Below are 26,996 nucleotides of genomic sequence, written 5' to 3'. Positions count from 1 at the left end.
GAGCTCTAGCGCCGGGCCATTTCCAGGAAATAAGAGTTTGGGTCATGGCGACAGCGTGTGTATGTCAGCCTCGGTTCGGAGCTTTCAGTTTCGAAAACTGTAAGAGGCAAGAGTAGAATAATATAAAAGTACAGACACCTGATATAGTTTACCTTTGTGATTTTTAAATCTTTCATTTTTGGATTACTCTTCATTTTTGTGGCTACTGCCTCATCGAGTAAATATATTTATTTTTTTCCTGGCCTGGTTTCCAACAAATCCTGCGCTCTGATTGGCTGGCGAGCGGGTCCGTATCCTACGATACGGACCCCGGTTATGGACCTCTGGCGACTCGCTCGTTCACAACAACAAACATAGTAGCATTTTTTTTGTCAACATTTATCTTTTTTTATAAGATTATCAAAAATCTTATAAATTTTTGCCAGCATTTCTCAGGAGAATAGCATTAATTTTGCAGCATGGATAGCGATAACGACAGTGTTCACAGCGAAAGCGAGTTTTACTACCCTGAGGAAGAAGAAATAAAAGAAAACATTTCAGGAGAAAGCTAAAAACCTCTAACTGTTGCTAACGCCGAGCAAAAACATGGCTGAATCCTGAAGTCCCCTATTTATACAAATAGGAGTCATACATAGGTGGCAAAATGTAGTTTTTTTCCTGCCATGGAAGTGCACTTGTATACTGAGGAGGAAGCCATTTGCATTACAGCCGTGAATGAGGATTCAAAAAGGCGGCTCGGCTCGGTTTTCCCTTTCGGGCGCTCTCGTTTTCTTCTTTAAGATATTTTTTGGGCTTTTTTCACCTTTATTATTGGATAGGACAGTGTAGAGATAGGAAATGAGCGGGAGAGAGAGACGGGGAGGGATCGGGAAATGACCTCGGGCCGGAATCGAACCCGGGTCCCCGGATTTATGGTATGGCGCCTTATCCACCTGAGCCACGACGCCCCCGCGCTCTCGTTTTCTGTTAGAATTTGGTTAAGAAAAAAATAAATATATTATTGACCAGCTTAAGGTCGGTCCGTATGGTGAAATACCGTGGCCTCGGCCCAGAGGGCCTCGCTCAGTACTTTCAAGACCTCGGTCACGGTATTTCACCATACGGACCGACCTTAAGCTGGTAAATAATATATGCTATATTTACTGTATGGACATGAGATCGGAAAACTATTTTATTTATAAGCAGTCGCCACATGTACCCATAGGGTACCTATTTTTTTTTTCCCAACGACATCTTCGTTCATATTCATAAGTGCTACCAGGTGAGGTTTGTTTCGCCTGGCAACACTGGTTTGTTATTCATGATAAAGAAGGAAACCCTGTGAAACCCAACACACAAAAATATCTATGAATGAAAGGACTTCTTTATCTTGTCTGAGGGGTTTGCACACTAACCCCCGTGTGTGTGTGTACCTTCAATATTCCTTCCAGTGACTCTGTGAGTGATCTTTTGGCTCGACTCTTCAGCTGTTCCAGACGCAGTCTGCTGCTGCTCATGCTGCCTTCGGGACCTGTACACGTCTCCTCACACACCGCTGGAGCTTCCTGACACACACACACACAGTGTGCCAACAGTACAATTAATAAAATGTCAAAATCTGACGCATAGCCCAAACAGATCTCATCCCGCTTGAGGAAGTTACTTCTTTTAAATAACCAGTCATGACCAGAAACCAATAAAAACACAGAAGTGTGTGCGTGGGGGGTACCTGTTTTGTTTGTGCGATGTGTACATGCGTGTGTGTCTTCTGTCTCTCTTCATAGAGTCGCCTTAAACACGATATGACCAGCTCGTTTTCCTCCTGGTCGGACTTCGGTCTGGCTTTCTACTCTCACACACCGTGAAAGATAGAGACATTATACATCGCTATAAATTCCCATGTAATATCGACATTCTCTGTTGACATGCTTTATAATTTGTTATGATATTATTGTCCACATTACACTTTCTTTTATTACTAAAGGACATCTGTGTTGTTCTGAATACACGCTTGCACTTCAGTTCGCCCGGTCACTGCGCTTTCCTTTCATTTTTATTGCATTGTGTTCAATACATTTAATTTCACCATCAGGGACCAAACTGGGTAAGTGCTTTTCTCAAAATGGCCACTAGGTGTCACCTCTAACCAGCTTTTCCTGCATTTCTCATCATAGCACTGCTGTGACTGGTTAAAGAGGAATTGAAGGCAAATTAATATTCAAAATTCTAATTTCTCATTTTATTAAATATCGGAATGCATTTCTGGCAGCTATTTTGTCGCTGCTATAGCAAATTATGAGTGTTTGAAATATGCTCTGTAATACATCAGTCCGTATGTCAAAGCGACGGCTGTAAACGAGATTCGCTGAGACCTGTGCGAGACATTGTAGGACGGAAGTAAAACGTACAGCGGAAATCAAAGCAGCCGACATCTGCCAACATTCTGTGTCTGAAATCGCTCACTTGTTCACTACTCCCTACATAGGGAATTACGACATAGAGGACTATACAGTGAGCTCATTGTTTTACGTCATTACTGTCGCATGATTAAAACGTGCCACGTCAGGCGGCTGGTGGGTTTTCAAAGTAATCAAGCCGTGCATGTATTTTTGTCATTAATCCACATTATACTGAGCGCATTTCTCACATTAATCAACACAAAGTACAACCCCGATTCCAAAAAAGTTGGGACAACGTACAAATTGTAAATAAAAACGGAATGCAATAATTTACAAATCTCAAAAACTGATATTGTATTCACAATAGAACATAGACAACATATCAAATGTCGAAAGTGAGACATTTTGAAATTGCATGCCAAATTTTGGCTCATTTGAAATTTCATGACTGCAACACATCTCAAAAAAGTTGGGACAGGGGCAATAAGAGGCTGGAAAAGTTAAAGGTACAAAAAAGGAACAGCTGGAGGACCAAATTTCAACTCATTAGGTCAATTGGCAATAGGTCATTAACATGACTGGGTATGAAAAGAGCATCTTGGAGTGGCAGCAGCTCTCAGAAGTAAAGATGGGAAGAGGATCACCAATCCCCCTAATTCTGCGCCGACAAATAGTGGAGCAATATCAGAAAGGAGTTCGACAGTGTAAAATTGCAAAGAGTTTGAACATATCATCATCTACAGTGCATAATATCATCAAAAGATTCAGAGAATCTGGAAGAATCTCTGTGCGTAAGGGTCAAGGCCGGAAAACCATACTGGGTGCCCGTGATCTTCAGGCCCTTAGACAGCACTGCATCACATACAGGCATGCTTCTGTATTGGAAATCACAAAATGGGCTCAGGAATATTTCCAGACAACATTATCTGTGAACACAATTCACCGTGCCATCTGCCGTTGCCAGCTAAAACTCTATAGTTCAAAGAAGGCGGCGTATCTAAACATGATCCAGAAGCGCAGACGTCTTCTCTGGGCCAAGGCTCATTTAAAATGGACTGTGGCAAAGTGGAAAACTGTTCTGTGGTCAGACGAATCAAAATGTGAAGTTCTTTATGGAAATCAGGGACGCCGTGTCATTCGGACTAAAGAGGAGAAGGACGACCCAAGTTGTTATCAGCGCTCAGTTCAGAAGCCTGCATCTCTGATGGTATGGGGTTGCATTAGTGCGTGTGGCATGGGCAGCTTACACATCTGGAAAGACACCATCAATGCTGAAAGGTATATCCAGGTTCTAGAGCAACATATGCTCCCATCCAGACGACGTCTCTTTCAGGGAAGACCTTGCATTTTCCAACATGACAATGCCAAACCACATACTGCATCAATTACAGCATCATGGCTGCGTAGAAGAAGGGTCCGGGTACTGAACTGGCCAGCCTGCAGTCCAGATCTTTCACCCAGAGAAAACATTTGGCGCGTCATAAAACGGAAGATACGACAAAAAAGACCTAAGACAGTTGAGCAACTAGAATCCTACATTAGACAAGAATGGGTTAACATTCCTATCCCTAAACTTGAGCAACTTGTCTCCTCAGTCCCCAGATGTTTACAGACTGTTGTAAAGAGAAAAGGGGATGTCTCACAGTGGGAAACATGGCCTTGTCCCAACTTTTTTGAGATGTGTTGTTGTCATGAAATTTAAAATCACCTAATTTTTCTCTTTAAATGATACATTTTCTCAGTTTAAACATTTGATATGTCATCTATGTTCTATTCTGAATAAAATATGGAATTTTGAAACTTCCACATCATTGCATTCCGTTTTTATTTACAATTTATACTTTGTCCCAACTTTTTTGGAATTGGGGTTGTACCTGCATCTTTCAGTTCTTTTAAATCAAGGCTGAATACTTTCTTTCTTCTTTGCCGCTGCCTTTTATTAAAACGAATTTGAGACGGATTTCTTTCAGCGCGACCGCAATGCATGATGGGATATATCGCTTTGGTTGGTGACCATCCCCCTGAGAACAGGTCTTCTCCCACCAACTTTTTATCAAGCCAGCATCTCTCTACTGCTTAAAAAAGAGAAAGATCCACTCAGTCCAGGTTCGTATAGACCTGTGAGCCTTCTGGATGCAGATGTGAAATTGTTGGCCAAGATTTTAGCCACACGCCTGGAGAAAGTGCTCCCGACAGTGATATCTGGGGACCAAACAGGTTTTATTAAAGACAGACATTTATTTTTTAACCTCCGGCATTTATTAAATATTATTTATTCTTCCAGCTCAAATTCGCATATTCCCGAAGTGCTAATATCTCTCGACGCAGAGAAGGCTTTTGACAGGGTCGAGTGGGACTTTCTCTTTGCGACTCCGTCAAAATTTGGATTCGGCACAAAATTTATTGCCTGGATAAGATTACTTTATGCCTCACCCTTAGCCTCTGTCCATACAAACAAGCTCAGATCTGAATATTTCCCTCGAAACCTCTCCACCAGACAAGGTTGCCCTCTATCTCCACTTCTCTTCGCTTTGGCTATCGAGCCACTTCCAATATCTTTACGTACTGCAGATATTTATACAGGAATTACCAGAGGAGAGAGGGAGCATAAGGTGTCGTTATACGCAGATGATTTATTACTGTATATCACCAACCCTTCAACATCCGTTCCCAACATCTTGTCTATACTAGATGACTTTGGTAAGATATCGGGGTACAAGCTCAACCTTTCCAAAAATGTTTTATTTCCTATTCATGCTAGTGCCCGGGGACCACGGGCGATTGCTCTAAGACAACGAGGGAGGCTCAGCCTCCTCTAAAAATGACGAACATCGTGTAGGATGAATTGCGCTAGGCTTATGTTATAGCCGACCTTATAACATTGCTATTTCAGATCCAGAATCATAGAAATATATGTGCTCAACCCAACTACAGTGCGAAATCATTCCCTTATAACTTTAATGTGTGTGTGAGTTTTTCCCCCTCGTGACAGCGCGATGCAGCCCAGCCTCAGTGCACTTCAATGGCATTTGGGAGCTCTGCGCTTTTCAATCTCAAAATGCAAGACGGTTATTGGACAAATACTGCGAAAACGCCCGCCCACGGACTCCCAGCCTCACAGTGGGAGGGACATGGCAGTTTCCGCGAGGAGACTGGTGATTGGTGAAAGCGGCTGGATATTTTCTTTCATTGACAGCTCGTTTCAAATATAGACAGGCGGCGGTGAGTTTCAGTTCAGTCCCATGCGGATTCGCAAGTGCTGTGGTGTATTGTAAGAGATCAGCTTACATTTCGATTTCATTCATTACATACGGTTTCTACCAGCTTTTTTAGTTTGTATATATTTTCATTGTAAATATAGTGTTGTCAAGTTTGCTATCTTAGTTCCAGAAATGTCATTTATTTGAGTGACTGAACTTGAACTTGAGGGGGCTAGTCAGCTAGCAAGAAAGCTGCGCACGGAGGCCAAGCATTGCTGATTTAATTTTGGCGAAGCCATTTGCCAGTCTTCCTTTCGAGGAAAAAATTAAAATTAAAGAGCAGGGTAGACCAACGCCTCAAATTGACTTGGTGAAAAAGGTAGGGAATAATACTCGTTCCTTTCAGCTCTCCTGGTACGAGAAAGTGAATTGGCTAACAGCAAGTGACCCACATCAACAACAGTAAATAGGCTACTTTAGTAATATGTCATGGATGGACCAAAAATATAGAATCTATTTAAAATGTTTATGCTGAGTATATTATATTGGAATATATATTTTTCTGGATATGAATTAAACACCGCTACAGTTTGGAAAACATTTTTAAACAAAAACACAGCCGAGAACATTTCACACTACAGACCTGGATTAAAAGTGAAGGGTTATCAAAAGTGTCAATAAAACATTTCTCAGTCAAAATAAGTAAAATATAGGGAAAGTGTGTTTGAATGAAATGTGTGGCACCCAGCTCGATGTTTGGCTCCCCAAGGTCAGTGCTTGTGCCTATTCCAGAACATTCTGCTGTTACTGCTGAGGTTCCTGACAAAGAGCTGCTTTCAGTAATGATCAATTTTTAAACAACATGCCACAATTTTAAAATATAAAATGTTAAAATATACCCCTCCCCCCCCAACACCACCATCATGTATATTGGACAGTAGGCTAATGGGCCAAAAGAACCTGTTATTTCACAGTTTGTGACGCTGCCAACAATCAGCCAGATCAGAGGCAAGAGTATGGGCAAAATTGATGTGTTTTTTCTTTTAAAATCTGGAAATATCGTAACCGACCAGCCTCCCCTGTTTGAAAGACTACCAGCCGCCACTGCCGGGGACATACATTTAGTTCTCTCCCATTTAAGGTTGTAAATCAGTTTCGTTACCTAGGGATCATTATCACGGAAACTTTCTCTTCTTTATTCAAACAAAACTTTGCAGAACTTCTAGAACGTACAAAACAGGATTTTAAAAAGTGGTCGAAATTGCCTATTTCACTTGCTGGACGAATCAATGTAATTAAAATGAACATCCTTCCTAAATTTCTATTTCTCTTTCAGAGTATTCCAATTTTTTGTTAATAATGCCTTTTTTAAAAAACTAGATAAATTAATTTCCAGCTTTATATGGAATAAAAAGACCCCTCGGATAAGGAAGGACTTCTTGCAAAGACCCAAGTCGGAGGGGGGAATGGGTCTACCTCATTTCAAATTCTACTATTAGGCATGCAACTTACGGGCACTCTCCTTTTGGCCCCAAGATTATATACCTGCTTGGTTGGTGACCATCGGTTGTACACTACTTTTCGTGATGCACTGTAGGATACTTTGAGTGCCCTATATAGGGTGTAAATAATCCTCACTATCATTTCGGACAGCACTACAAAATGGCGTCCTCGCTATATAGTAAGTAGGGAGCGATTTCGGACACGGGCTGTCAAAAGACGCGCGCGCCCTCTTTCGAATGCTGATGTAATCAGACCGGAAGTTTTGTTTGTTTTGAGAGCGATCAGGAAAGTTTGAAAAAAAGTAGGCAGTAATCGTCATTTAAACTCGTTTTTGTGCAATACTTCGTTTGGAAAGCAGTTTTCGAAATGGCGGCACTGACAGTTCACGTTTCGAAGTCTCGCACGAGTCTCGTGAAGATCGCGCGGATAAGCGACGCCTGCCGTGGACCAAACGAACTAAATTCAACACGGCTAAAAACCGAATAGGCCGATAAATATCATATTTAATTGCGATTAGTTGCCGATATGAGTCACGATATACGGTTACTAAAACCGAAAACGTAACGTTAATTAACCTCCTAGGGCTTAGCGGTCACATGCGTGGAGAGCACTTTATGGAAATTCGGAACAAGAATCCACATATGTGGACATACTTTTTCTCTAAAAGTACATATTATCAAAAGATGATGCTTAGTTTTTATTCTAATCAGGTTCTAATAAGCCCAAATAGCAAAGAGAAATAAAAAAATGCATGTAAAAAAACAGCTTGGGCCTTAGGAGGTTAAGAAATAAAGCAAGTTTAAAAATGACTTCAGTTCTCCTTTAAGGAAATCCTTCAGGAAAGAGGGAAGAAAAAAAAAATGCTAACCCTGCAAATCACGAGTGCCAGTGTTCATGCTCGGACTGACTGCTTTAAGCTCTGGTGGCTTCACAGACGCCTTTACGGAAATCTCTGATGTGGATTCGGATCCCTAACGAACGGCTCGTTCGAGGAAGAAAAACTCGAAATAACTTGGGCTCTTCAAGCATGCAGAAACCAGTTACACCACTTCTGCAACTTGTGTGCACACGTTTGGCACCAGACCTCGAGAACATATTCACCTGAATCGCCTTGTAATTGATCTTCCTGATTAGTTCAACAATTAAACATAGGTTATAAACTTGCTTTACATCAACCTACAACATGAGCGGCATTATTCACACCCTTCCTGCATATCTTCAGTAGATTTTTTTTTTTTATTTAAAAATCCATCAGGTTTCTGAGTCGAACTGTAAAATGTTTCACGATTTCATGCACAGCGATGTCACACACACACACACACTAGCGAGCTCGGTCGCTCTTAAAACATCCCGCCGTCATCATTCGGAAAAATCCAGCTATGCAAACCGACAGGTTTGAACATGATGAGAGATTTTTAAAATTCGGACACGAATCGTAATAGATATACACATTATTTACCAGCTTAAGGTCGGTCCGTATGGTGAAATACCGTGACCGAGGTCTTGAAAGTACTGAGCGAGGCCCTCTGGGCCGAGGTCACGGTATTTCACCATACGGACCGACCTTAAGGTGGTAAATAATATATTAATTTTTTTCTTTACCAAATTCTAACAGAAAACGAGAGCGCCCAAAAGGGAAAACCGAGCCGAGCCGCCATTTTGAATCCTCATTCACGGCTGTAATGCAAATGGCTTCCTCCTCGGTATACAAGTGCACTTCCATGGCAGGAAAACAACGACATTTTGCTGCCTATGTAGTCCCCTATTTATACAAATAGGAGTCATTCAGGATTCAGCCATGTTTTTGCTCGGTGTTAGCAAGTTAGAGGTTTTTAGCTTTCTCCTGAAATGTTTTCTTTTATTTCTTCTTCCTCAGGGTAGTAAAACTCGCTTTCGCTGTGAACACTGTCATTATCGCTATCCATGCTGTAAAATTAATGCTATTCTCCTGAGAAATGCTGGCAAAAATTTATAAGATTTGTGATAATCGTATAAATAAATCTTATTAAAAAAAGATAAATGTTGACAAAAAAAATGCTACTATGTTTGTTGTTGTGAACGAGCGAGTCGCCAGAGGTCCGTAACCGGGGTCCGTACCGTAGGATACAGACCTGCTTGCCAGCCAATCAGAGCGCAGGATTTGGACCGCGAAAAAAATAAAAAGCAGTTACTGTTAATACTCCGTCCAGAATAGTACACAAGTATGCGATTTGAGACACAAAGCTAGTTTGTTTAGCGGAGGGGAATGAATGGGAAATGAATACGTCTCCATTTTTTGCTGATTTACCCGAGTGCTGTGTGTCAGAAGAGGGAAAAAAGGACAGATAATAGGAAACGTGATTTTTCTGAATGTGTTTGTCTCATCTCATCTCATTATCTCTAGCCGCTTTATCCTGTCCTACAGGGTCGCAGGCAAGCTGGAGCCTATCCCAGCTGACTACGGGCGAAAGGCGGGGTACACCCTGGACAAGTCGCCAGGTCATCACAGGGCTGACACATAGACACAGACAACCATTCACACTCACATTCACACCTACGGTCAATTTAGAGTCACCAGTTAACCTAACCTGCATGTCTTTGGACTGTGGGGGAAACCGGAGCACCCGGAGGAAACCCACGCGGACACGGGGAGAACATGCAAACTCTGCACAGAAAGGCCCTCGCCGGCCACGGGGCTCGAACCCGGACCTTCTTGCTGTGAGGTGACAGCGTTAACCACTACACCACCGTGCCGCCCTTGAATGTGTTTGTAACGTATCAAAATATTATTATGTGATCCTGCTGAAACTGTGTTGCCGTTTCATGAAGATGACCCTGAATCGGATTTTGAAACATTAGTGTTGTTGAAACAATTCTTTAGTGCAGGAAAAGCCTTGGAGGAAGGAAAAGAAAAGAAAAAAAAAATCCTCCAAGCAACACTAAGTAGTTTTCATCGTATGCATTTTCTCTTTCTCCGTTGGTTTCGTTCATTCATATCCTTCCACCTCTAGCTGGAAACGGCTTGATCTTTGTTTGAGAGTCAAGAAGCTTGGAAGAAAACAGCAAAGACCACTGGTGTCTCTGGAAAGCGTTTGTCGCTAGCACAGTTAGCGTGGCGCATAACGTACATCAAATTATCGTTTCTTTACTTCATTAAAATATTACAATTCATTTTAAGAGACATAAATCATATCTTGTGGTGAATTGTAAGCTCTTGGCTACAGTTTCGTCGTGACTCTTTCTTTCTTACGCGAGCTGGATGGATGGTATACGCTCACAGTAGCACTAGGCCACGCCTACAAGAGACAAACCGGGGAGAAAAAAAAAAAACAACAACAACAACAACAAAGACTTGTCGTTCTGTAGACGCTTTTACTTCAAAAGACAGAGAGGATGTTGACTTAACAGTGACGTGTGCGCATGTGTTAAGCTTAAAGTGCATATTCTGGACCAATTTCGTTTTTTTTTTTTTTAAATATGAAAGTATGTCCCTTTACACACTCATCCAGAAGGGTAATTTTGCACAAGGCCATCTGTCTACAGCAGAAAAAAATAAAACGCGTCTGGAAAAATCCCAAGGGAGTCTGGAGCCAGATTCGTGACGTTACCTGCGGAAGCGCCAGCAGGCTGCGCGAGCTTTGCACGGTTTCAGTGCACAGCCTGTGTAGACCAAGCGCTCCCATTTCTCTCTCATTGTCCAGTCTTTTGGGAAACGATGAGTACTAATCCCATCAAGATTGGTGCTGTTACACCCTCCTGCGATACATCTGTTACCCATTTTAATAATTACGCGATAACGTTGAAGAAATTTGCAGAAAACCACCAGGTCTTTTTCTCATAAACAAACCAGCGCTGACGTAGGATTCAGAAGGAGGCGTCCCGCACGCGACGTCACGAAAATCAATGTTTGCCGGGAAATCCAAATGCCGAGTTTTTTCAGAGGCGAACCAATTCGCCTCAAATGGCTTGATTTCAACTGAATTTTTCTGGTATTGCGCAAGGTAAAAAAACTGCACAAAAATGTGACGGATATTTGACCAAAGTTTAATATAAAATAGGAGAATTACACTGATCTTGCTCCGGAATTTACCCGTGATATGCACTTTTAAGGGGAACTGAAGTCACTTCCTTTATTTCTTAATTCAATTTCGTTTTCAGTTTTATTAACCTTATACAGTGGGGCAAAAATGTATTTAGTCAGTCACCAATTGTGCAAGTTCTCCCACTTAAAAAGATGAGAGGCGCCTGTAATTTTCATCATAGGTACACCTCAACTATGAGAGACAAAATGAGAAAAAAAAAATCCAGAAAATCACATTGTCTGATTTTTAAAGAATTTATTTGCAAATTATGGTGGAAAATAAGTATTTGGTCAATAACAAAAGTTCATCTCAATACTTTGTTATATACCCTTTGTTGGCAATGACAGAGGTCAAACGTTTTCTGCAAGTCTTCACAAGGTTTTCACACACTGTTGCTGGTATTTTGGCCCATTCCTCCATGCAGATCTCCTCTAGAGCAGTGATGTTTTGGGGCTGTCGCTGGGCAACACGGACTTTCAACTCCCTCCAAAGATTTTCTATGGGGTTGAGATCTGGAGACTGGCCAGGCCACTCCAGGGCCTTGAAATGCTTCTTACGAAGCCACTCCTTCGTTGCCCGGGCGGTGTGTTTGGGATCATTGTCATGCTGAAAGACCCAGCCACGTTTCATCTCCAATGCCCTTGCTGATGGAAGGAGGTTTTCACTCAAAATCTCACGATACATGGCTCCATTCATTCTTTCCTTTACACGGATCAGTCGTCCTGGTCCCTTTGCAGAAAAACAGCCCCAAAGCATGATGTTTCCACCCCCATGCTTCACAGTAGGTATGGTGTTCTTTGGATGCAAGTCAGCATTCTTTCTCCTCCAAACACGACAAGTTGAGTTTTTACCAAAAAGTTCTATTTTGGTTTCATCTGACCATATGACATTCTCCCAATCCTCTTCTGGATCATCCAAATGCTCTCTAGCAAACTTCAGACGGGCCTGGACATGTACTGGCATAAGCAGAGGGACACGTCTGGCACTGCAGGATTTGAGTCCCTGGCGGCGTAGTGTGTTACTGATGGTAGTCTTTGTTACTTTGGTCCCAGCTCTCTGCAGGTCATTCACTAGGTCCCCCCGTGTGGTTCTGGGATTTTTGCTCACCGTTCTTGTGATCATTTTGACCCCACAGGGTGAGATCTTGCGTGGAGCCCCAGATCGAGGGAGATTATCAGTGGTCTTGTATGTCTTCCATTTTCTAATAATTGCTCCCACAGTTGATTTCTTCACACCAAGCTGCTTACCTATTGCAGATTCAGTCTTCCCAGCCTGGTGCAGGTCTACAATTTTGTTTCTGGTGTCCTTTGACAGCTCTTTGGTCTTGGCCATAGTGGAGTTTGGAGTGTGACTGTTTGAGGTTGTGGACAGGTGTCTTTTATACTGATAACGAGTTCAAACAGGTGCCATTAATACAGGTAACGAGTGGAGGACAGAGGAGCCTCTTAAAGAAGTTGTTACAGGTCTGTGAGAGCCAGAAATCCTGCTTGTTTGTAGGTGACCAAATACTTATTTTACCGAGGAATTTACCAATTAATTCATTAAAAATCCTACAATGTGATTTCCTGGATTCTTCCCCCCCATTCTGTCTCTCATAGTTGAAGTGTACCTATGATGAAAATTACAGGCCTCTCTCATCTTTTTAAGTGGGAGAACTTGCACAATTGGTGGCTGACTAAATACTTTTTTGCCCCACTGTATCACGACTTGTATTGGCGGATTATTATATTACACTTATCGGCCTTTTTGGTTTTTAGCCGTGTTGAATGTAGTTCGTTTGGTCCACGGCAGGTGTCGCTTATCCGTGCGATCTTCACAAGACTAGTGCGAGACTTCAAACGTGAAGTGTCGGCGCCGCCATTTTGAAAACCGTTTACATAGCGGCAAGATCGCCATGTCATTCCAATTTAGATTCATTTCGAGATTTGCCAGCTTCATCAGTGATGGAGATTATTCCATACGGCTTCCAACCAACGTGGAGTAGAGAAGAGTTGGAAAGACGGCAGGATAAGGACGAGTCCGTCGCGCTGGTATTTACGTCATTACTGTAGTGCAATTAAAACGTGCCAGATCAGGCAGCTGGTGGGTTTTCAAAATAATAAAACACATGCATGTATTTTTGTGATAAATCCATATTATACTGAGCGCATTTCCCATATAATCCTCACTAAGGTTTCGGACAGCGCTACAAAATGGCGTCTCCACTATATAGTGCCTTGTATAGTGAGTAGGGAGCGATTTCGGACACAGGGAAAACTTCCGGCTTGATTACATCAGCATTTGAAAGACAGCGCACGTGTCTTTTGACAACATTGGCAGATGTCGGTCACTTTGATTTCCGCTGTACGTTTTACTTCCGTCCTACGATGTCTCGCACAGGTCTCAGCGAATCTCGTTTACGGCCGTCGCTTTGACACATGGACTGATATGTTACAGAGCTTATTTCAAACACTTGTAACTTGCTATAGCAGTGACAAAATAGCAATAAAAAATGCGTTCCTATATTTAATAAAATGAGAAATAGAATTCTGATAAGGAAAAAAAAATGCCTTCAGTTCCCCTTTAAACAAGCGCACGTTTTCAAACTACTAACAGGAAAAAAACTTCACGATGGCATCTGTGCATTGGTTTTCTCTCCAAGTTCATGATTTACAGGGGCGGGGCTTTTATCCGATGGACTGTTTGGTGGGACCAGAATTCAAGTTTTCATATTTTAAAGCTTAAAATATTTATCAAAACAAATAAGGAAATAAAAAACGCCACGTGCAATTGAGTGATAGTAGTGGGGATGTCATACCCACCAGGGTGGTCTCAAACACACCCGCCTGCTCCTGATTATCCAGAAAAGCCACGTGCTTCTGCAACTCCAGCTTGGCCTTGGATGCAGGGAGACCTACACACACATACCATTTTCAGGAACGTTTAGGCAAGAAATGTAGTATTAGTACAGAGCTTCATCTTTAAAACTATCTGCGGTCATGAGCTGCGTCTCAAATCGAAAGCTCAGACCTTGTATTCCGTAGTACAGGTAGTCGTCGACTTACGACCTATGCGACTTACGACCGATCGACTTTACGACCGTCTGGTTATGACTGGCAAGTGTTTCCCAGCTGAGCGTACGACAGTTTCCGCCCCAGCTCCCGGCAGCGCCCAGCATCCAGCCAGTGTTGCCAGATACTGCTGACGGTTTCCATCCCAAAATATGTTCAAAACCTGCCAAAATGCACTTAAAACCGCCCAATCTGGCAACACTGCATCCAGCCTCTTCTCTTATGTGTGCAGTGTTTCGCTGGACAAACAACGAGCGAGCTACAGCGCGCATACGGCTTAACCAGATCTTGTGCTATAACGTGCGCAGCTGGTAATCAAAGTAACTTTCACTTTTCTGTTCTGTAAAGCCTCGGTCGCAACCGGCCGCATGTGCTCCTATGGCCGGTCTACGTGCAAAAAACGCAAGAAACGCACGGAGGGCGTGCGTGTGACGTGCTGATTTTCGAGCCGTAGACCGGCCGCAGAGGTTCTTTGTCATGTCAAACAAACTCTACGGGCGCTTACGTTTTTTTCAGGTTGCAAGACAAACTTACGGCCAACGTGCGTCTTTCTCCACGAACAAAAAAAACGCAGCGATTTGGGAAACGCCAAAAATCGCACGGCCAAAAAAAAATCGTACGTCCGGTTGTGACCTAGGCTTAACACTGTTCTGTGTCCAATGTCCAAAATGAAAAGTTAGTTTTCAACTGTTCAGCTAAAAAAAAACGTAATTAGAACGACTGTGTTGTTGAAATGATGTGTTTGCAATTTATTTATAATCAAAAACTGATACAGGTGGATGAAAGCGTGATAGTGTGATAAAAGGAGTACTATACCAGTACTACTGAGTGATAAGAAGTCCTAGTGAATGCTTGATAAGTAGACAATAATAAATAATTAGGTGTATTTTTCGGCACGCACTGCGCACTATGACTCAAAATAATAGACCGGCAAGAAATAAAAGTGACTTTCACCCCTGAGTATGCAGGGTTTGACTTAAACCAAATAATGAGCCAAGGTAATGAAATAAGAAAATGTTGATAAAATAAGACTAAGATGATTACAATATATATCCCAAAAACACCACACATTTGTCTTCTGAATGACATCACTGATCTAGACTATGCCCTTATCCAACAGAGAATGTTGATGACAGACTTTACAGCCGCCAAAAAAGTAATTTTGCAATTATGGATTAACCCCCAGGTTCCACCTCGTAAACTTTGGATTAACTACTTGGACAATATCGTTAATTTAGAATATCACACAGCTAGACTAAACAAGGCCATGCCTTCCACTTTACAGAAATGGCAATCATTCCTAGGTAGAATTCAAGATTTAAGTAAATCCCCTCTTCAGTGAGTGTACCTACAGTACAGGGATGTCTACATAATTTTAATTTGTATTACTACCATTATTGTGTTTTGTTTTTGGCTGAGTGCTTTTTTCTTCTTATGTTTTTACTTATCTGTTTTTCTCTTTCCTTGTAATGTCCTTGTGGGCCATACCCTGGTATATGGACTGAAAGGACTATATGCATCTATCCATGTGTACCAGAAGGTTTCTTTTTAATGAATGTACTGTGTAACCGTCTGCCCCCCCAAGAAAAAACAATAAAAAAGTTGATCACAAAAAAAAAAAAAAGATGATTACAATATATCATTACACATCACAATATACTTACGTTCATTTAACATAGGCCAACTTACGACCAGATCGGTTTACGACCGGTCAGTCGTAACCAAACGCAGTTGCAAGTCGACGACTACCTGTACTGCCCAATTTACGGAAATCCCGAAGACTGGTACGTAAAACATACCTTCCAGTGGACTGGAAGGTGATTATTATTTGACTTAAAAAAAAAATTACACAGCAGCCATCTTGCGTGCAAAGTTACGAGTACATAATAATATAATTCAACCTTTAGCTGTCATTTGGTCATTTCCAGCTCTCTTCGCCTTTTTTGGAGATTTGTGGGCGTGTCTAAATGTAAAATCAGCTGATTTGCAGTGTGTGTGTGTAATTCGCTTCTGACCCTCGATGTGGTCACAGAGGCGGTGCATCTCCTGCATGGGGCAGGAGTCACACTGCAGGCTCTGGGTCCTACTGGTTTTCTGCAGGGCGGCCACGGAGAACGCCTGCTTCAGAGTCAGCATGATCTCGTCCACCTGCCCGTGGGATCAGGACCCACAAAAAAAAAAAAGTTATACACAACACCACACACTGCTCATCAGAATTAATTAATTATTCATCACTTGGTTCTTTAATGCATCCTCACCAGAGCCTCGTCTGTACACTGGAACACGTAGCACACAAATTGGCAGCTCCCGCCGTCATCTGACTCTCTGCAGATAAACCCGAAATGATCCACATGCCTTATCCCCTGCACACACACACACTTCCCAGGTTTCAAATGTGCACTAAAATTGCTTTACATAATAAACAAACATGAATTTCCGACACAGATGGTGACAAGCAGAAGTATAAAAAGATGCAGTTAAACCCTCGGGTTCGATTTACAGCTGAGGAAGTGTTTCAGACCACGCCTCATTCTCTGTGATGGACAAGCACTGAAGCCACGGGCGCAGATAGAGGGTGGGATTCGTCCCACCCGGATTTAAATTCACCTCGTTCGGTCCCCCCCACTTATAGGGAGGAAAAAACGTCTATGCTGTCTTTCTTTGCATAAGGCAAACCTCACGGAAAAATCAAAAGACTAATTACCATTCGGTTTATTGAGGTGCACAGCAGTACATACATAGTTGCAACAACTCACATAAAACAAAACAAAGACTGATATTCGGTTGGTTGAGCTGCGCAGACTGCACAGGTTGCGAGCTCGAGCTTGGTTGCTATGGTTACCCACAACAAGTTTGACAGGCATATCGGGGACAGCTCCTAGTTCAGGACCCCAACACGGCATGATGAAGGGTGCCAAACCAAAAAGGGAGAAAACGATTGCATCGTTTTTTTCAAAAAACAACGACTGTAAGTAAACTGTGCCTTACTTTATCATATCACCTTGCAATTTTTTGATAGTCTGTTCAAAGTAATGTCGTAGTGAAAGTAAAATCGTACGGAGTAGAGATGCCTTTCTGGTAGCCTCCTTCTTTCGGTGGCAGCCTGTAGATACAGTGCTCAGAAGGCAGTTTTAATGTTTAATCTGGCGTTCCCTGCCATAATTTCAGCGAGCATATTGTTTCATAAGGAAACTTTGCGAAGAGTTGTTGACTGACCGCCGCTCACGCAACACACAGGCATAGTTATATGCATATATTCCTCGCACAACACATGTTGGGGGTGGGGTTGGTTTGCTGGCAGCTTTGTCTCCCCCCAGTTCAAAAAACGTATCTGCGCCCCTGACTGAAGCCACGCCTCTGAGTAGAATTAATAGCTGCAGAATAATAATAATAATAATAATAATAATAATGTTGAATTCATATAGCGCCTTTCTCACACCCAAGGGTCGCTTTACAATTAGGGGGGAAAAAAAAAAGTTCATCAAAAGAGGATCAGGATGCAATTCCAACGGCGTAGCTCCTCACAGTCCTACCACAACATGCACGAAGATAAATCCCAAACCACCTGCACAGCCACTACGACGCCACATCGCTGCACCGAGCACAAAAGCACTGCCGCACAGAGCGCTGGACAACCCTGATGTTAAAAGAGCAACGAGCTCACTGCAGTCCATATCAAGGAGCACAGGCATCACCCAAGGTGGACCAAGGCCTGAAGGGAACCGAAGCCAAAACCAGGTCCGGAGCTACGCCACAACTGGCGGACAAAACATTCAAACACGCAAACATAAAAAGCTCTGGTGAGAAGCAACAGCCAAAATGCACACAACGTGCTCTCAACTGGAAATGGAAATGACCAGTACACAAGGTCTCCTGAAGTAAAACTAATAGCCACAGAGGCCACACCTCCTTTAGTAGAAATAATAGCTATAGAGGTCACACCTCCTTAAGTAGAACTAAGGCAGAAGCCACACCTCCTCATGTCAAACTATTAGGGACAGATGCCATGCCTCATTTAGCAAAAACAATATTCACAGAAGCCACGCCTCCATAAGTAGAACTAATAGCCACAGAAGCCCTGCCTCCATAACTAGAACTAATAGCCACAGAGGCCACACCTCCTTATGTAGAACTATTGACAGAGGCCACGCCCCATAAAGCAAAAATAATAGCCACAAGAGCCACGCCTGCATAACTAGAACTAATAGTCAAAAAGGCCACGCCTCCATAAGTAGAACTAAGAGCCACAGAGACCACCCCTCCTTAAGTACAACCCCAATTCCAAAAAAGTTGGGACAAAGTACAAATTGTAAATAAAAACGGAATGCAATAATTTACAAATCTCAAAAACTGATATTGTATTCACAATAGAACATAGACAACATATCAAATGTCAAAAGTGAGGCATTTTGAAATTTCATGCTAAATATTGGCTCATTTGAAATTTCATGACAGCAACACATCTCAAAAAAGTTGGGACAGGGGCAATAAGAGGCTGGAAAAGTTAAAGGTACAAAAAAGGAACAGCTGGAGGACCAAACTGCAACTCATTAGGTCAATTGGCAATAGGTCATTAACATGACTGGGGATAAAAAGAGCATCTTGGAGTGGCAGCGGCTCGCAGAAGTAAAGATGGGAAGAGGATCACCAATCCCCCTAATTCTGCGCCGACAAATAGTGGAGCAATATCAGAAAGGAGTTCGACAGTGTAAAATTGCAAAGAGTTTGAACATATCATCATCATCATCTACAGTGCATTATATCATCAAAAGATTCAGAGAATCTGGAAGAATCTCTGTGCGTAAGGGTCAAGGCCGGAAAACCATACTGGGTGCCCGTGATCTTCGGGCCCTTAGATGGCACTGCATCACATACAGGCATGCTTCTGTATTGGAAATCACAAAATGGGCTCAGGAATATTTCCAGAGAACATTATCTGTGAACACAATTCACCGTGCCATCCGCCGTTGCCAGCTAAAACTCTATAGTTCAAAGAAGAAGCCGTATCTAAACATGATCCAGAAGTGCAGACGTCTTCTCTGGGCCAAGGCTCATTTAAAATGGACTGTGGCAAAGTGGAAAACTGTTCTGTGGTCAGACGAATCAAAATTTGAAGTTCTTTATGGAAATCAGGGACGCCGTGTCATTCGGACTAAAGAGGAGAAGGACGACCCAAGTTGTTATCGGCGCTCAGTTCAGAAGCCTGCATCTCTGATGGTATGGGGTTGCATTAGTGCGTGTGGCATGGGCAGCTTACACATCTGGAAAGACACCATCAATGCTGAAAGGTATATCCAGGTTCTAGAGCAACATATGCTCCCATCCAGATGACGTCTCTTTCAGGGAAGACCTTGCATTTTCCAGCATGACAATGCCAAACCACATACTGCATCAATTACAGCATCATGGCTGCGTAGAAGAAGGGTCCGGGTACTGAACTGGCCAGCCTGCAGTCCAGATCTTTCACCCATAGAAAACATTTGGCGCATCATAAAACGGAAGATACGACAAAAAAGACCTAAGACAGTTGAGCAACTAGAATCCTACATTAGACAAGAATGGGTTAACATTCCTATCCCTAAACTTGAGCAACTTGTCTCCTCAGTCCCCAGACATTTACAGACTGCTGTAAAGAGAAAAGGGGATGTCTCACAGTGGTAAACATGGCCTTGTCCCAACTTTTTTGAGATGTGTTGTTGTCATGAAATTTAAAAATCACCTAATTTTTCTCTTTAAATGATACATTTTCTCAGTTTAAACATTTGATATGTCATCTATGTTCTATTCTGAATAAAATATGGAATTTTGAAACTTACACATCATTGCATTCCGTTTTTATTTACAATTTGTCCTAACTTTTTTGGAATCGGGTTTGTAGAACTAAGAAGCCACACCTCCTTATGTAGAACTATTAGGGACATTGGCCACGCTCCATTAAACAAAAATAATAGCCACAGAGGCCACACCTCCTTATGTAGAACTAATAGCCAGAGACCACACCTCCTTATGTAGAACTATTAGGGACAGAGGCCACGCCCCATTAAGCAAAAATAATAGCCACAGAGGACACGCCTCCTTTAGCAGAACTAATAGCCAGAGACCACACCTCCTTAAGTAGAACTAAGAAGCCACACCTTATGTAGAACTATTAGGGACAGAGGCCACACCCCATTAAACAAAAATAGTAGCTACAGAGGCCACGCCTCCTTTAGTAGAACTAATAGCCAGAGACCACATCTCCTTATGAAGAACTATTAGGGATAGAGGCCACGCCCCATTAAGCAAAAATAGCCACAGAGGCCATGCCTCCATAAGTAGAACTAATAGCCACAGAGACCACACCTCCTTATGTAGAACTATTAGGGACAGAGGTCACGCCCCATTAAACAAAAATAATAGCCACAGAGGCCACACCTCCTTATGTAGAACTAATAGCCAGAGACCACACCTCCTTATGTAGAACTATTAGGGACAGAGGCCACGCCCCATTAAGCAAAAATAATAGCCACAGAGGACACGCCTCCTTTAGTAGAACTAATAGCCAGAGACCACACCTCCTTAAGTAGAACTTAGAAGCCACACCTTATGTAGAACTATTAGGGACAGAGGCCACGCCCCATTAAACAAAAATAGTAGCTACAGAGGCCACGCCTCCTTTAGTAGAACTAATAGCCAGAGACCACATCTCCTTATGTAGAACTATTAGGGATAGAGGCCACGCCTCCATAAGTAGAACTAATAGCCACAGAGACCACACCTCCTTATGTAAAACTATTAGGGACAAAGGCCACGCCCCATTAAACAAAAATAGTAGCTACAGAGGCCACGCCTCCTTTAGTAGAACTAATAGCCAGAGACCACACCTCCTTATGTAGAACTATTAGGGACAGAGGCCACGCCCATTAAACAAAAATAGTAGCTACAGAGGCCACGCCTCCTTTAGTAGAACTAATAGCCAGAGGCCACGCCTCCTTATGTAGAACTATTAGGGACAGAGGCCACGCCCCATTAAGCAAAAATAGCCACAGAGGCCACGCCTCCATAAGTAGAACTAATAGCCACAGAGACCACACCTCCTCATGTAGAACTACCGTATTAGGGACAGAGGCCACGCCCCATTAGGCAAAAAATAATAGCCACAGAGACCACACCTCCTTATGTAGAACTATTAGGGACAGAGGCCACGCCCCATTAGGCAAAAAGTAATAGCCACAGAGACCACACCTCCTTATGTAGAACTAACAGCTGGAGACCACACCTAATGAAAAAAAATTAACAAGCACAGAGGCCACGCCTCCTTCAGTGACTCAGACCTGATCATATTTGAATAACTGGTTTATGTTCTTAAAGTAAATCAGACAGGGTAATTTTTTTTCCCTTCATAGTTAAAAGGGTTCCTGGAAGAAAAAGAAAAAAGCCTGAGAACCAGTGATAGTGTGTGTGTGTGTGTGTGTGTGTGTGTGTGTGTGTGTGTGTGTGTGTGTGTGTGTGTGTGTGAGAGACCTGTGAGCAGAAAGAGATTTCCCTGAAGCTCTTCTCGATGGCCACTTTCTTACTGTCAGGACTCACCAGGAAGATCTGAGAGCGCCCGATCTACAAAAAAGAAAAGATATAAAAGTGAGTGTGTGAAAAATGAACGAGAGGGGGGAGGAGAGGGAGAGAGAGAGAGATAGAACGTTAAATGCTTTATGGGTTGCTCACACTTGTCCTGGCTCTGACATCATCCACTTACTATCAATCATTCAGTGAAACCAGTGTGTTCAAACATTCTCCAGGCCTGTGTGTGTGTGTGTGTGTGTGTGTGTGTGTGTGTGTGTGTGTGTGTATGCATCAGTGTGGTTTCACTAGCATGAGACAAGCACATGCATTTTTCCTCACTGAAGTGAGACCACAGTTACGGAGTTGATTATTATTTTTATATATAAACTGTGTCACTCTTCCTAATAAAAGTGAGTCTCTAAAATCAAAGATGCCGTCATTCCCAAGATCTCCGGGCAGGATTCATTATTACAGCACGAAATTACTCATCACGTGGAAGCTTCTGGAATAAATTTACGACAGTAGCCCAATCACTCCACCCCGTTTACAGGATCTCAACCTTTTTACGTCCGTGCGCCGGCATTACAGCATGCGTGTCTGTGTGTTGAAGAACGCTGCTGGCTCGAATACGTGGCCAAGGCTGTAGCATGAGGGTCACGTTAAAGAGGGACAAAATGGTCGGCGCACCTAAAGAAAGTAACTGAATATTTCTAAAGGAAGAAAAACCCAACCTCACAGCCTCAGACTTATCTCGAGAGTCAACATGCTCAGGATTAACACCCTTTCCCAAATGCCTGATTCAGCTTTACCACGTCCGCGTGACCTTTGTTCAATCTGGTTCGGGCTTTTACATGATTTTATCGTCTCGGTGGAATTTACACACCCAGGGGAAACTGTAAAAAGCTGGATCAGCAGTTTTACGACGACAGGACTGAAAAGTCCAGGACGATCCACAGTGGATCCTTCATCACTCGCTGGAGCACCCATGACCCTGCTTCTTTACTAGCTGTCCAATATTCATGGATGCAAACGGCGCACCTTTTGGCGGATGCCGCCTTTTTCACGGCTGTCTGGGGGACTTGTGTGAATTGTGCAGATCCAATGAGTTTTTTTTTTTTTTTTTTGGGGGGGGGCGCGTTGGAGTGTCTGATTATAATTTCATCAAAGTAAATTCTGTATTAAAATTATTAAATAAGCAAATGCCGTTACAGTCCATGAAACATAGGAAGTACAAGTATGAGAAGAAAACAGTAAACCAGGAAGCTGCGCACTAAAAGCCAACTAGACCGGACAATTCCCCGGGGGAAATTGTGAGAGGATGCAGTGCGCGAAGCAATTCGGTCACGCATGTTCGCTGGCCGTGAATGTGTGACCTGCTATGAAGCTACAATGCCATGATTTATGTGTGTGCTTGAGACAGCAGCCCCCCCCCTGCTCCCTCACTGACCCCAGTTGGCATGGCGACGGGCCTGAGCAGGAGCGTTAAGACACACAAGATTTTGTCAGGTGTCTGCTGTTTTTTGCTCAGGCGCAGGCCTCGAACAACGACAAATAACTCGACAACAAAAACAGCTATTCACAAAATTCTTTCACATTGAGCGCTAGAAGAGTCTCCTGAATACACTGATGTAATTTTTTGTCTGTAGTGTTAAAAATGAGGACACTAGAGCGAGTTAAAAATGAATGACTTTTCTGTCACGTTTATAATGGGTGTCAATGAGGCCTCTCGGCTGCACTCTCCTCAGTTTGAGGCTTCTCATTCAAAAACTGTAAATCCTATCGGTTAGGTAAACACATTGTGTGAATCAGGACAAGTGTGACTACTACTTTTGAGAAATTTATGTCTGTAGAGTGAAATTTGTGGCTGAAACCACAGTTTAAGCGAGAAAGTTTGAGCTATTTTTTCAAGCTCTCTACACTCTAAGTAAACGAGCTCTACTGGTGTGTAACGCAATAGACAGCCATTCAAAAGCCGGATTTTCTCCCGGAACCCACATGGCGTTTGAGCCGGGACTGATCCGAAAGTGCAGAACCTAGCAGAAAAGTTGAATGCCAGATCCACAGAGGAGAAGTTTTCCTACGTTTTAGAGTTTGGCCGAATCCCATTTCACCCCTTGGACCAACCCCTTGGCCCTTCCCCTCCATTTTGCGCGTTCACGTGAAGGGGTAGGGGTATCCCAATCCCAGTTAACGCGGAGGGGTAGGGGAAGGGGTAGAGCTTCTGTACCCCTCCAAACGGAGATTTTCCTGGAGCTGACTCCGAACAAAGGGGTTTGAGTGATTTCCCACAATGCCATGCGGATTTCAGCGAGATTTCATGCGGATTTCAGAAAGATGGCGGTTCCCGCGGCGAAAGATTGTCATAAATGTATTTTCTCCATTATTTACGTGTTTTAAGTTGTTATCCAGAGGAAACACGCCGCTTGATTCGCTTTCGAGCTGAGAATGAGCAGCGATTTCTGAAATCCAAGCTGCTGCTAAAAAGCTTTGGGAGTGAGTATTGTTTTCGGTTGCTTGACTGCGTACGTTTTGTTCTGTTATTCTCGCTTTTATTGTTTACATGAGTGTTCTGACACCTCATTCTGTCGGATGTGGTGCACGAAGCGCCAAAGATATCCCATTCAGTGGTGTTAGTTAACAAATCACACCCTGCCAGCAGAGATTTCTGGTTCTGGCTCTGACTGTAGCGGCTGGTCGCAGCCAATGACGCATTTGGTCGCGTTTTGCTAACGTAAACGCTGACGGAGGTACGCGATGACGTATGCGATCGTTGAAGGGCTATCCCAATACGTAGGGGTTGAATTTCAAGCCCTATCACTTGTAGCTCAGTTTCAAGGGGAAGGGCCAAGGGGAAGGGGTAGGGGGAGGGGTAGAAATTAGAATTGGGATTGGGCCTTTGAATCACGTCTCTAGGTGAAAGCATGCCAGAGCAGCGGATGTTTGAAAAAGTGCTTTTTTTCAATTAATTCCATAGAAATGAATGGGGTTTTTTTGGGCGATTTTTTCGCGACTACGTTGCGAAAAAATCGTATTCTGTAGAGAAAAGTAATAGCATAGCGAGTCCCATCGAGCCGCACGTTTTGATATATTGTTTGTCTGTGTGCGACGTACGGTTATTGAGTTATTCGAAATTGAAATTTGCGTAGGAAGAAGAAGAAGAAGAAGAAACACGTAGAAGAACAATAGTTGCAGTGCTGCAGCACTGCATCCTAATTACGTAACTTGCGTAATTTACGTTGGACTGATGGAAAGCCTTGCGCATGCAGTGAAGTGCAGCCAGCAGCAGATAATGGCGCGCAGCCAACTGGCTTTACGTGCGCAGCTTTCTGATTTACTGTTTTCTTCTCATACTTCCTATGTTTCATGGACTGTAACGGCATTTGCTTATTTAGTAATTTTAAAGGTCCCATGGCATGAAATTTTCACTTTCTGAGGTTTTTTTACGTTAAAATGAGTTCCTCTGACCTTCTTAAGTCACCCCAGTGGCTAGAAATTTCATAATGTGTAAACCAAACTATGCCCAACATTTGAGAATGGCGCGTCAAAACGGCGCGTTGATAAACTCTTCCCTTTACTACGTCAGCAAGGGAGATGATCCCCACGCCCCCCCTCTGGATTCCCACCCACTGTATGGATTGCCCCGCCCAGTTGTAGTGAGGAGACCATAGAGGACACAACAACATGGCATCACCTAAGCGAGCGAAACATGGAAATTGCGCTGTACATGGATGTGACAACACAGAAAGGAGTCTGTTTTTACTGCCGACGGGAGAGCCCCTGAAGACGCAGTGGCTTAATTTTATTTACTCCAATAATACGCCGTCGAGTCTACCTAAGACGGTGTATGTTTGTCGGAAGCATTTTCCTGAGGAATGTTTCCACAACTTGGGACAGTACAGGGCAGGTTTTGCGCATCAACTGTCACTGAAGCCTGGGTCCGTACCAAGCATCCCTGCCGCATCAGCCACAAACACCCAACAAGTAAGTGTATAACTGGTCGTTTTGCCGTGTTTTAAAATCGGTGCGTTAGCCTAGCAATGGCTACATTAGCTGTGCAGCTAACCGCTTCCTGCAGTTAGCCAGGTAATCTGCGCTACAAAACTAAAGAGCATGCAGCATGCTCTGTTAAACTGAGTTTAGTCTGGAAATTGACTGTAACTTATGAGCTTATGTTTGACTGTTGCTCCGCAATGCATGTCTTCTGTTGGATAAGCAATATGTTGCTGTAGTTGCTGCTTCTATCCTCTTTGGTTATGGAGTGCGTGTTCAAGCCTAGGGTATTATACGTTCGTAAACTACCACTCCGAACACTCTCACTCTCTGTTCTCTGTGTCACGTTGAGTTTACGAAAGGAGTCCGAGGGAGAACGGGGTTTTGTCTTAGCAGCATGGCTACAGGCGCTGATAGCAGTGAGTATGTGTGTGCACGCAAACACTATACTACTATACTATACTACTAGTGTTGTACACACATTTTCCCACTCCCTTATTTAGACTTGTGAAGTCGGACTCCGGGTCAAAAGCGAAAGCTTGGACTGTTGCTTGACCTGCCATTGCTACTGTTCACACACAGCTAGCATGGCCGCAGCTTGGTCAAGCCCCTCCCCCCATGGCCCGCCCCCACCCTCTACCCTTCCCCGCCTCCTGCTTCTCATTAACAAAACGACGCACTGGGAAAAGCGCTGAAATGGGGCTTTCTCCCAGGAGGCTATATTTACTTGCCAAGGGTTCATTTCGAGAAAGGCTGCGGATATAACATCCGGAAGCCTCCACGAGCCCGTTTAAAGCATCAACAAACCACCATGCCATGGGACCTTTAATACAGAATTTACTTTGATGAAATTATAATCAGACACTCCAACGCCCCCTCCTAAAAAAAAAAAAAACCTCATCGGATCTGCACAATTCACACAAGTCCCCCAGACAGCCGTGAAAAAGGCGGCATCCGCCAAAAGGCGCGCCGTTTGCATCCATGAATATTGGAAAATCCGTGATGTTTCGAACAAGATGAAGATTTCAGATGTGTAAAAACACTCGTACTATGGAGCCCTTCTACAACTTGACGTCAAATAAATAAATAAATAAATAAATAAAATAATCCTCTTTCCAGACTTTAAGAGGATCGTCCAGGGCAGGATCTGGAACATGTACAGGAGGGCATCTGGATAAGATCTTGAGGACGGATACAGGAAGTCAGAGCTGAGACGGATTTCTAAGTGCTAATGCTGCGCTCAGGTCCTGGTTATAGAATATTAAATTAAATTAT

The 26,996-nt window shown here is 43.1% G+C and overlaps 1 protein-coding gene across 7 annotated transcripts in view; it reads right to left on the bottom strand.

Moving 5' to 3' along the window:
* tbc1d1 (TBC1 (tre-2/USP6, BUB2, cdc16) domain family, member 1) overlaps nucleotides 1–26,996 on the bottom strand; it is a 164,746-nt gene that overhangs the window by 64,257 nt on the left and 73,493 nt on the right. For all 7 annotated transcript variants that reach the window (XM_060916684.1, XM_060916685.1, XM_060916686.1 and 4 more), the window contains 6 exons: nucleotides 21,696–21,785; nucleotides 16,451–16,555; nucleotides 16,208–16,340; nucleotides 13,944–14,035; nucleotides 1,709–1,825; nucleotides 1,413–1,544 (listed from right to left, as the gene is read on the bottom strand). In XM_060916684.1, the coding sequence (XP_060772667.1) occupies nucleotides 1,413–1,544; nucleotides 1,709–1,825; nucleotides 13,944–14,035; nucleotides 16,208–16,340; nucleotides 16,451–16,555; nucleotides 21,696–21,785 (669 nt within the window). The remainder of the gene's footprint in view (nucleotides 1–1,412; nucleotides 1,545–1,708; nucleotides 1,826–13,943; nucleotides 14,036–16,207; nucleotides 16,341–16,450; nucleotides 16,556–21,695; nucleotides 21,786–26,996) is intronic.

This window comes from Neoarius graeffei, chromosome 3 (assembly GCF_027579695.1).
Source record: "Neoarius graeffei isolate fNeoGra1 chromosome 3, fNeoGra1.pri, whole genome shotgun sequence".
In the NCBI taxonomy this organism is placed as follows: Eukaryota; Metazoa; Chordata; class Actinopteri; order Siluriformes; family Ariidae; genus Neoarius; species Neoarius graeffei.
The sequence above is the reverse complement of the archived record's forward strand: the minus strand, read 5'-3'. Positions and strand labels throughout refer to the sequence as shown.